The sequence below is a fragment of the Oryx dammah genome, unplaced genomic scaffold, assembly GCF_014754425.2.
Source record: "Oryx dammah isolate SB20612 unplaced genomic scaffold, SCBI_Odam_1.1 HiC_scaffold_13, whole genome shotgun sequence".
NCBI lineage: Eukaryota > Metazoa > Chordata > Mammalia > Artiodactyla > Bovidae > Oryx > Oryx dammah.
This window is the reverse complement of record NW_024070197.1, coordinates 27,997,194-28,008,726: the sequence shown is the minus strand read 5'-3', so window position 1 is coordinate 28,008,726 and position 11,533 is coordinate 27,997,194. Positions and strand designations below refer to the sequence as shown.

The window sequence follows — 11,533 nt, the reverse complement described above, 5'->3', positions numbered from 1 at the left end:
CTGTTACACATAGATACAGAACATTCTATAGGATTGGAGAATGGGGAAATAGTTCTTGCCCTAGTATTTCAAGAGAGGTATTGATGCCCTCCAGACAACTGGGATACAAATAACCTGGAGGGAAACAGCCATTAATCTACATGCAGGAGCCTTGTCAGCCAAGCCCTACCCCTTGGGCCCTGAAACCTTGGGTGGGCTTCCAGTCCCCAGCTTAGCCCTTTTCTCTTGAGCACCTAAGCGGTCTGTCAGCTCCAAAAGCAATGTCTTCCCTCAGCCACTTACTTTTAGCAAGATGAGGTTGTGTGTTTGTGTGTGTGTTTTCAGAAGGTAGAACTAGGTTCATAGGGAAGGAAATTACAAAAAGGTAGAATTCTGCCTTCTAGGAAGGAAATAGATGTCTAGATTTTAGCTCATTATCCAATCTCAGAGTAAGGCTCTCTGGAAAACAGGGATTCCAGCCCCAGCAGGTGTTGCAGCTGGTCCTGTATGTGTGAGGCCATTCACACATTAGATTCAAGTTGTGGGGACCTCCAAGGTCCCCCTACGGTTGACGGTGGAGAAGTGCCCTCTGTCACTAGAGGGGCACCCAGATCAGGTTTGCCCCCTCCACGGGTCACAGTCTGAAAAGTTTCCTGGCCCAGCAGCCTGGAGCTGGGTCTGATGTCCGTCAAACTAAAGGGAGCAGCTTCCCCAGCTCAAGCACCCCCACTGCCAGATCTTCCAGTTTTCCTCCAGAAGTTGGGAACCCACGTTTTTAAGTGAAATTGCCTATACTTATAATAAGTTAGCAACTTATTCCAAAAGATTTTAAATGCTATTAAGGTCAAGCAGGGTGTGCAAGTTGGCCAATTTGGTCACTGACGGCTGATTCTGACCCCAGAGGGAAGGAACCTTTTGCTTCCAAGGTCAATTCTCTCCTAACCGCCCATCGTCGTTTCTGGGGGTGGGGTAGAAACAGGAGCCTCTCCTCTCCCGGCATCTGTCAGGGCTCATCCAGCGATTCTAATGCCTCCACGTTTCCAGTTTTAAGTCGAGGAAGGAAACTATAAGCTCCTGCTGAGGAACGAGGGCTGGGGACAGCAAGGCTCCTGGAGGGGGCGGGGGGCGGGGGGTGGACACTCACCAGCCATGGCTCCGGCGGCGCGCTGATTGGCTGGTCTGCTGGTTGCCCGGGTGACTCAGGCTGGGGAGGGGTGGAAGGCAAGGTCCTCAGGCTGCTTAGCGAGGGGCCACCTAGAAGGCGTCACCAGTGCCTGCTACTTTATACCCAGTCTGACTGGCCCGGCCCATAAACCAGGGAGCCAGCAAAGGCGGAGCCGCCGCTCAGGCCCTCGGGTGCAGGGCGGAGCACGCCTTGGCTGAGGTTCTAGGAAGAACTGGCAGTCTGAGTGCAAGCATAGGGACCCATGTGGAAGAAGGGTTCCTAGGGGATAGGGAGTAAGGAACCCATGAGTCTGGGTGGGTGTGGGAGGCATGTCTTCTGGACGCTGTTCTGAAACCACTCTGGGACAAAAGGAGGAAGTGTCCGATGGAGTCCGGGATTCCTTTGGGCACGCTATCCAGGCCACTCCTAGCCCTGAGAAATGGCTCTGAATGGAACGGGCCTGTCTGAGAGAGGAAGGCGAAGGACTGCAGTTCTTTAGACTCAGATTCGCTGAGTCATTGTGACTAGACTTAGGTTTCCAGGGCTGAGATGACCTGGGAGACTTGCTTCTAGAGAAAAGAATTTGTTCCTGCTTTTGCAAGGTTCACATTTTACACTTGCAGGGGCCGGGAGTGGGGGTGGGGGTGGGGCTCCCCGCCTAGAATGCATTCTGCTGCTGCTAAGTCGCTTCATTCGTCTCTGTGCGACCCATAGATGGCAGCCCATCAGGGTCCCCGGTCCCTGGGATTCTCCAGGCAAGAACACTGGAGTGGGCTGCCATTTCCTTCCCGGGTGCAAACCCCTTCTGCTCATAATCTGGAGAAGAGCTTTTTTTTCCTGAAGAGCTGATCATCATCAGAGGAAGCATTTAAAGACTAGCCAAGATAGATAAAAGTGTGGTGCTGTTTATCCAAAGTCCTACTTAGGACAATTGATCGGAACAGAGCAAAGTTTTATGTTTTTAAGTTTCTCAAAGTAAAAGTTATAATAAAGTCTTCATCCTACAGAAGGAAGACACTGTCAAAAGGCGAAGGGAAAAGATTCAGAGGGACTTCCCTGGTGACCCTTCCAGTGGTTGGATCACTCTGCATCCATTGCGGTATGCATGGATTGGATCCCTGGTCTGGGAACTGGATCCCACATGTTAGCACTGTGCTGGTGGAAAGAAAAAAATGTAACTGTCAGAAAATTTACAGGTGATAAACTAAGAAAACTCGAGGGAAGAAAGTTGGGAAGCACACTAAGGGAAGAAGCAAAATTTAAAGCGGTGAGAAAACTCAAGAAGTAACCAAGGTAACTTTTTAGTGCAATTTATTAAAAATCCATTTGAAGGTAAAAAGCTTGAACAGATGAAAAATTAAAATGTTAAATAAAGATGGACTTAGTACTTTTACCAAGCGCCAAGCCATGTTGCACCTAAAGCAAGAGGAAGAGTTAGTTGAAAGAGATTATTTTGTTTAAAAACAACATTCAGTCGAGTAAGTTTTAAAGCTCTTACTAGCTTTATTCAACAATTCAGTAATCCAGCAGCATTCAAGACTTAGCAGACAGAAAGGAGTTCTGAGGGGCTGTCCAAATTGAAGAATTTTCTAGGTGAAAGGAAGCAGGAACAAGAAGTTATACCAGGCAAAAGGTGGGTTAATTATTGCAAGGTTACTTTCCTTTAAGGGATGGCAGGAATCTCTCAGGCAGATTACTGAAGATTCCAGATTGAATAAATTTAAGAGTCCATTTCTTTGAGAACCAAAACTAATTGAGTTTTGACCTGAAGCAGCCTAGGCTGCTATTGGGGCCTATTTTGTTTTAAACAATGCCCTCCTTTTGATCAGACTCTCAGCCTGAGAGATGTGACTTAAAAAAAAAAAAATTTTTTTTAAAGGTTTTTTAAGTTTTGCTACTCCCAGCAAAACTCTGGAATTCTCACAGTTTTTTATGAGTCTCTGTGTTGTATTCACAATATCGGACTCACTTTTTTTGGCTGCACTGCGGACCTGGTGAGATCTTAGTTCCCAGACCAGGAATTGAGGCCAGTGAAATCACTGAGGCTTAACCACTGGACTGCCAGGGAATTCCTATCAGGTTCACTTTAAGGCCGTTTTTTTTCTTTGATTTTCTTCTAAGATTCTTTGGGAAATCCTTGGTTTGGTGGTTAGCAGGTGCAAATATGCGAGTTAAACTTTTGAGAAAATACAGCACATGAAGGAGACGACTATGATTTTTATAAGGAGGCATGTCTGGAGTGCACTTGAGAGCCATAGTCCCCAATGGGTCTATCAGAATCGAGTAAGTCAAAGAAAGACACTATTGAAGGAGGGTCTCTTTTCAAAGTCAGCTGGCTTATCCTGGGATCCTACGTAGCTGAGTCTTAATTTCCTCAGATGTGTCAGTCCAAGCATAGCAAGTGGTGTGGTCTATACACAGCACAGTTACCCCCTTGCTCAGCAAAGGATACTTGTCTTTCTTTCTGACTTACTTCACTTAGTATGATAATCTCTGATTACATCCATGTTGCTGCAAATAGTGTGAGCACACAGAGACTATTTAGGACTTCTGCCCATTTTTTGATTGGGTTATTTGGTTTTTTGTTGTAGAAATAATCTTGATCCGACATCTTGGAGGAAGCAGTCCACCTTGCATTTGGCTACTTCTCTTCCTAGTCAATTTGATTTTGAGGTCTCCAATGTTTGTGCAGGACCAGATGTCACGTAGAGCCTTCTTCAGGTGTGAAATATGCACCCAAGGTTCAACACCTTGTAATTTGACAGGGGTATCAGTGATCAAAAGCACTTGGTAGCACCCTTTTCTTGAGTCTGACCTTTGCAAAGCATCAGAATAAAACAGTAGTAGGCTGTAACCAAAAGCCTTTAGAATGCCCATGATTAAAGATTTGATGAGAGTTTTTTACAGTGGATTAACAAGGAAATTTGGTCATTTATGTGATATACAAATTTTAAGATCATAACTGGAATTAGGATTGATAACATTATACTAGGATATGTCAAATTTCTAGGAATTTCTAAAACACCACCTATATTAATAACATGCATCATACAAATATAATCTAAGAAGGTACATCACTTCTTCTTTTTTTTTTTTTGATAATGCTTCCCAAGTAATATAACAAGTCAAAAAATGTAATTAGCTCAACATCTTATCTGGTGAGTAACAAATACTTTAGATTTTCTAGGGGCCTTTTGGAAAGCCTTAAAGTAAGTTTGAGCTTAAAAGACTCCACTTAGGGACCTCCTTGGTGGTCCAGTGGTTGAGACTCTCTGTTTCCAATCCAGGGGGCCCGGGGTCGATCCCTGGTCAGGGAGCTAGATCCCATATGCTGCAACTAAGACCTGGCACAACCAAGTAAATAAATATTTTTTTAAAAAAGACTCCACTTAGAATTTTTTAAATTGAAGTGCTGCAAGGAGATCCAGCCAGTCCATTCTGAAGGAGATCAACCCTGGGATTTCTTTGGAAGGAATGACGCTAAAGCTGAAGCTTCAGTACTTTGGCCACCTCATGCGAAGAGTTGACTCATTGGAAAAGACTCTGATGCTGGGAGGGATTGGGGGCAGGAGGAGAAGGGGACGACCGAGGATGAGATGGCTGAATAGCATCACTGACTCGATGAACGTGAGTCTGAGTGAACTCCGGGAGATGGTGATGGACAGGGAGGCCTGGCGTGCTGCGATTCATGCGGTCGCAAAGAGTTGGACACAACTGAGCGACTGAACTGAACTGAACTGTACTTCATTTACAATGTTGTGTTAGTTTCTGGTGTATAGCAGAGTGATTCAGTAATTTGTGTATATAGTCTATACTTTTTCAAATTCTTTTCCATTATAGTTTCTTATAGGATATTGAATATAGTTCCCTATGCTATACAGTATGACATTGTTGGTTATCCATTTTATATGTAGTAATTTGTATCTGCTAATCCCAAACTGTTAGTTTTTCCCTTTTTCCCATTTGGTAATTGTAAGTTTGTTTTCTGTATCTGTGAGTCTATTTCTGTTTTGTAAATAAGTTCATTTGTATTATCCATTTTTTAGATTCTACATAAGTGGTATCATGTGATATATGTCTTTAGCTGTCTTCCTTCACTTATAAGAATTATTGCTGCAAATGGCATTATTTCATTCTTTTTTATGGCTGATTAGTATTCCATTGTGTGTGTGTGTGTGTGTGTGTATATACACACCACATCTTTTTTATTTATTCAGGCTATGCTGTATTTTCACCGGCTTTTCTCTCATTGCAGGGAGCGAGGGCTACTCTCTAGTTACGGTGTACAGGCTTCTTGCTGCGGTGACTTCCCCTGTCGGGAAGCAGAGGCTTCTGGGTGCCCGGGCTTCAGTAGCTGTGGCTTGTGGGCTCAGTAGTTGCAGTTGCCAGGCTCTAGAGCACAGTCTTAGTTGCTCTGCGGCATGTGGGATCTTCCCAGAAGAGGGATTGAACCCACGTCTCCTTCACTGGCAGGCAGATTCTTTACCACCGAGCCACCAGGGAAGACGGGAAGACCCCTGCATCTTCTTGAACTGTTCATCTGTTGATGGGCCTTGGGGTTGTTTCCTTGCTCTGACTGTTTAATGCTGCGATGTACATAGGGGTCTTCTTTTGTGCTATGCTCAGTTGTGTCCGACCCTTTGTGATGGCTCCTCTGTCCTTCGGATTTCCTAGGCGGGGATACACGACTTAGCAGCAGCAGCAGAGACAGAAAAGAATGACTCACTTATAACATATAGACATACATAAACATGCAGACAGAGGCAAATAGGATCTTATGGCTTTTGTTTTTCAATTTTATATCTGGGACAAGTACAATGATGCAAAATCGACTAGTTTAAATTAGAACAGTTGGGTCCAAGTTGTATTTCTGGCAGATGGACTAAAGTTAAGTTTTCCTTCTCCAATAACTGAAGCTTTTCACTAATATTTGTGGTGAAGATTTTTAAGATTTTTTCACAGGCCTAATTTCCAAATCTGCCTGCAGTGCAGAAGACCAGGGTTTAATCCCTGGGTCGGGAAGATCCTCTGGAGAAGAGAATGGCAATCCACTTGAGTATTTTTGCCTGGAGAATCCCATAGACAGAGGAGTCTGGCAGGCTACAGTCCATGGACTTGCAAAAAGTTGGACACAACTGAGCAACTAACACACTAATTTCCAAATCACCTCCCCCAACACTCCTTCTGATAAGAAATTACCTTTGTTTCTAGAGGAGACCAGGTAGAACATTTACATCTCACATGGCACAGAAAAAGAATTTAAGTTTCACCAAGAAAGAATTTTGTTCCCCAAGTCCAGATGTTTTACAATATCTGCTGCTGCTGCTGCTAAGTCACTTCAGTCGTGTCCGACTCTGTGCGACCCCATAGACGGCCTCCCACCAGGCTCCCCCATCCCTGGGATTCTCCAGGCAAGAACACTGGAGTGGGTTGCCATTTCCTTCTCCAATGCATGAAAGTGAAAAGTGAAAGTCAAGTCGCTCAGTCGTGTCTGACTCTTATCGACCCCATGGACTGCAGCCCACCAGGCTCCTCCGCCCATGGGAGTTTCCAGGCAAGAGTGCTAGAGTGGGGTGCCATTCTACAAGCCTCTTAAGATGGATAGGAGAGGTTTGGGAATTGGAAGAAAGAAAAAGTGTGGTTTTGAATTACTTCTAGAGGTACATTTCAGTTCTTGTAAAGACTCAATTTGCAATACAGAACAGTTTGGTTTTTTAAAATATTTATTTATTTTGCTGTGCTGAGTCTTAATTGTGGCATGCCAACTCTTAGTTGGGGCGAATGGGATCTAGTTCCCCAAACAGGGATCAAACCCAGGCCCCCTTCATTAGGAGCATGGAGTCTTAGCCCCTGGACCACCAGGGAAGTCCTAGTTTTTCACTAATTTTGATTTTAGTTTCCTACTGGATATTTAAAGAAATAACTGGTAAAGTTGACCAGAGAATCTCTTGGAGTCCCGTCAACATGGGGTGTCCACACATGGGCCTCCTTCAAGGGTGGAAATGGGGGCCGTTAAGTTTGATGTGGAATGATTTTGTTGCAGAGAAAAAGCCAGTTCTGACTCCATGTTGAAAACTGTTTCTTTGACTTGCTTTCCATTTCTTTTGTTACTATAATTATACTTAATAGCTGTTTCCTTTAGGAAATGGCAAGTGTCTATCATACAGCTTATCTAACTTAGTACTAATCAGGCAATTCCTGATTGACTACGGTAAGGTTCTGTTTCTAGGAGAGCAGAAACTTTATTGGTTTGGTGATGTGGGACATAACAAAAGCTATTGTCATATTTTAAACAATTTAGTGTATTAATTTTTTTCATCCTGGATTTTCTTCACTAATTTTGATTTTTTTAAAAAAAATATTGCATGATTGGGACTTCCCTGAAGGTCCAGTGGCTAAAGCTCAGAGCTTCTACTGTAGGGAGAGCAGGTTTGATTCCATGGTCAGGGAACTAAGATCCTGCATGCCTTGTGGTGTGGCCATAAATGAATAAGTAAATAAGTAAACAAATATTGCATGATTTAGGGAATTCCCTAGCAGTCCAGTGTTAGGACTCCATGCTCTCACTGCTGAGGGCCTTGGTTTGATCCTTGGTCAGGGAATTAAAATCCCACAAGCCACATGGCACAAATAATAATAATAATAATAATAGTAATAAATAAAAATAAGTTAAAATACTGCATGACTTATATTGATACTATCTAAAGTTGATAAACCAAGAAATAGAGCACATTATCAGAGTGTAACCACCAGAACCATTAAACACAGTGTTTCACAGTATTTCTTCTAGGAATGAAAAATGACAGAAGATTTATTTGTTTATATTTAAGAATTAAAACTGCTAAGGGGTATGAGAGTTTAATGAAGAGTTTGCTACTCAGTAAGAGTTTTGGGGGGGACATGAGAGTCCGTCTAGTCAGTTCAGTTCAGTCTCTCAGTAGTGTCTAACTCTTTGCGACCCCATGAATCGCAGCACGCCAGGCCTCCCTGTCCATCATCAACTCCCGGAGTCTACCCAAACCCAGGTCCATCGAGTCAGTGATGCCATCCAACCATCTCATCCTCTGTCATCCCCTTCTCCTCCTGCCCTCAATCTTTCCCAGCATCAAGGTCTTTTCAAATGAGCCAGCTCTTCACATCAGGTGGCCAAAGTATTGGGGTTTCAGCTTCAACATCAGTCCTTCCAATAACACCCAGGACTGATCTCCTTTGGGACGAACTGATTGGATCTCCTTGCAGTCCAAGGGACTCTCAAGAGTCTTCTCCAACACCACAGTTCAAAAGCATCAATTCTTCAGCGCTCAGCTTTCTTCACAGTCCAACTCTCACATCCATACATGACCACTGGAAAAACCGTAGCCTTGTTGGGAACACAGAGTTTTAGCCACTGGACCACTTGGGAAGTACGTCCTTTTCCAAATTCTTGATGCCTTGTGGTATGCTGTGTTTTAAAGTAATGTCTTGTGTGTGACTTCATTTTAAGACGGTGGTCCACAATGTTTATGGCAGCAGAGATGGGTTTCATGGAAGGCAATTATTCCATAGACTTGGGCCGGGGCAGAGATGAGTCAGTGAAGTTGGCGATGGGGAGAGGCACATGAAGCTTCGCTCTCTTGCCTGCTGCTTCCCACCTGCTCTGCTGCCTGACTCCTAACAGACCACAGATGGGAGCAGTCTGCGTCTGGGGGTGGTGGGCCCCTGTTTTAAGACAGTACTTATTGGCTTGCTATTATGAAAACTGAGGACGAGTACTTGGACAGTATCCACCAACTCCACCTTTTCTCCCTATTTTTCCAACATGGTGATATCAAAAATTCTGACTGAATCAATACTTAGCGTTTATGGTATTATGACAACAGACCAAGCAATGAATTATGATTACGTTTCCTCTCTTCTACAACTTCGTATCTTTCTAGAGTATTATTTGCCTCTCTTTTTTCATGATTTTTCTCTACTGCAAGCACTCATGGTTTCCAACCATGCCATCTGATGTGTAAAAAAAACAAATAGCATACTAACCATGAATGCTATTTTTTCACTTGGTGAAATTCATGAGATTTCTTGTCAGTTCTAGTCTTTGGAGAAAGGCATGCTGGATGTCCTGTCTTCCACGTTGGGCTGATCACTCTCTGAGCTTTGCTGCACAGCTGTCTTCTGGGATTTTTTTTACCTCTGTCTTGTGTTAGATCCCAGCTGTTTCTCTTTTGTTTACTCTTCCCCACCCCACTCTGGATTACTTTCTCCAGTACTTTCCCCAGAAAGGATAAATGAAAGGTTCTGATATATCGCATATCTGACCATTAGATATCAGACCATTTGGTTGTGTGTAGAATTCTATGGTTGTCATGGAAAATCTGATACAATTTGCTTCCTGATCATTTGGGTGTAGATCATTTACATTTTTCTCTGTAAGCACCTGAGATCTTTTTACTCCCAGTGTTCTGAAATTTTACCAAAATGAACATTATAGGGGTAACCCCCTCATATGCCCTTATTCTGTATATTACTATGAAATGTAATATGTACATTTATATATTACTATGAAAACCATATTAATTTGTGCTTTTCTAAATGATCAAAATCTACCATGCTAGGCTTATCAGTGGACAATTCTTCTAATTTCATTATACTTCATGGAAGAAAAGTCAACAGATTTAATCCCTCTATCCCTGTAGAGTAGGAAATAATGATCATGGAATCACTGAAGACTTACTACACATCAAGGACTGTTCTAGATATAGTTATATATGTATAGCTCATGTTAATTCCCAATAAAACCCTTTGAGAGAAGTGTTATTATAACTCATTTTTTAACAGCTTTATTAAGATATATGAGCCATAAAATGTGCCAATTTAAAGTGGCTAATACAATGGCTAGTGGTATATTTTTAGAGTTTTGCTGTGAGGACATTAATCTCATTTTAGAACATTTTATCACCTTCAAAAGAAGCCTTGTACACAGCAGCACTCTCTCTCCCATTTCCCTGGCTGTCCCTGACCATTGGTCCTAGGCAACCAGTTTTCTACTTTCTGATTGCCATTCCAGGCATCTTATAAATGATATCATACATTATATGGTCTTTTGAGACTGGCTTCTTTCACTTAGCATAATGTTTTCAAGGTTCATCTGCTACTGAGTCCAAGGTCATACTGCTCGCTGCACAACAGGTCAGTAAATTGAGAGACAAGTTGTTGGGGCAAGGAAAAGTGATTTTATTCAGAAAGCCAGCAGACCCAGAAGATGGTGGAATACTGTCCCAAAGAACAATCTTACCCTGGTTAGAATTCAGGCTTCTTTTATACTAAGAGGAGAAGGGGATGTGGCTCATCATGGCAAACGTTTTGGTGCTGGAATCCTTTGTTCTTGCAGCTGTCCACAGAGGTCTGGTCACAGTGTTCCTATAAACATCCAATCAGACAATTTTTATTTTCTGTTCTGCGGGGATTTTTTTTTTCTTTTTATATGAATGGAAAAGTGTTAAAGGTCAGAGCCTTGAGAATGGGCTGTCCTATAAATGTCAGGCTATAGGCAATATTCATTTATAAAGGTACAGAGACAGCATGACTAAGCACAGGCGACGGAGCACAAAGATTAGAGCTAAAGAAGTGGATTCAGTATGGAGTCAGGTTTGTTTCCTCTGTTACCGTCCATGTCAGTACTTCCTTCCTTTGTATGACTGTGTAAGACTCCATTGTGTGGATAAACCACACTTCGCCTATTCATTCATTAACATTGTTTATTCATTCATTTATTTATTCATTCAGTTGAAGGACATTTGTGTTGTTTCCACGTCTGGCTATTATGAGTAATGCTACTATAAACATTTGTACACAAGTCTTTGTATGGACATATGTTTTTTATTTCTCTTGGGCAAGTATATATAAATAGGTGTAGAATTGCTGCTGCTGCTGCTGCTGCTAAGTCGCTTCAGTCGTGTCCGACTCTGTGCGACCCCATAGATGGCAGCCCACCAGGCTCCCCCGTCCCTGGGATTCTCCAGGCAAGAACACTGGAGTGGGTTGCCATTTCCTTCTCCAATGAAGGAAAGTGAAAAGTGAAGTCACTCAGTCGCTCAGTCGTGTCCAACCCTCAGCGACCCCATGGACTGCAGCCTACCAGGCTCCTCCCTCCATGGGATTTTCCAGGCAAGAGTACTGGAGTGGGGTGCCATTGCCTTCTCCGGTAGAATTGCTAATAACTCTATATTTAACATTTGAGAAACTCCCAAACCGTGAGGTCAGGAATAAATCCTCCATTTTACAGATGAGGAAACAGGCACCCAGTGCTCACCGGCTTGTCCACAGCTCTACAGCTTGTCAGTGGTGTTGTCCAGAATTGGAGCTCAGGCTCTTGGTCTCCAGAGCCAGTTCCTATCTCCTTGTTATCAG

At 43.1% G+C, this 11,533-nt stretch overlaps 1 protein-coding gene across 2 annotated transcripts in view; it reads right to left on the bottom strand.

Annotated features, from left to right (window-relative positions):
• NQO1 (NAD(P)H quinone dehydrogenase 1) overlaps window positions 1-1,267 on the bottom strand; it is a 13,385-nt gene extending 12,118 nt beyond the window's left edge. The window contains exon 1 of one of the 2 annotated variants that reach the window (XM_040253227.1): window positions 1,124-1,267. In XM_040253227.1, the coding sequence (XP_040109161.1) occupies window positions 1,124-1,130 (7 nt within the window). In that variant the 5' untranslated portion in view covers window positions 1,131-1,267. The remainder of the gene's footprint in view (window positions 1-1,123) is intronic. The other variant, XM_040253226.1, reaches the window with a different exon arrangement.
• Between the last annotated feature and the right edge of the window lie 10,266 nt (window positions 1,268-11,533).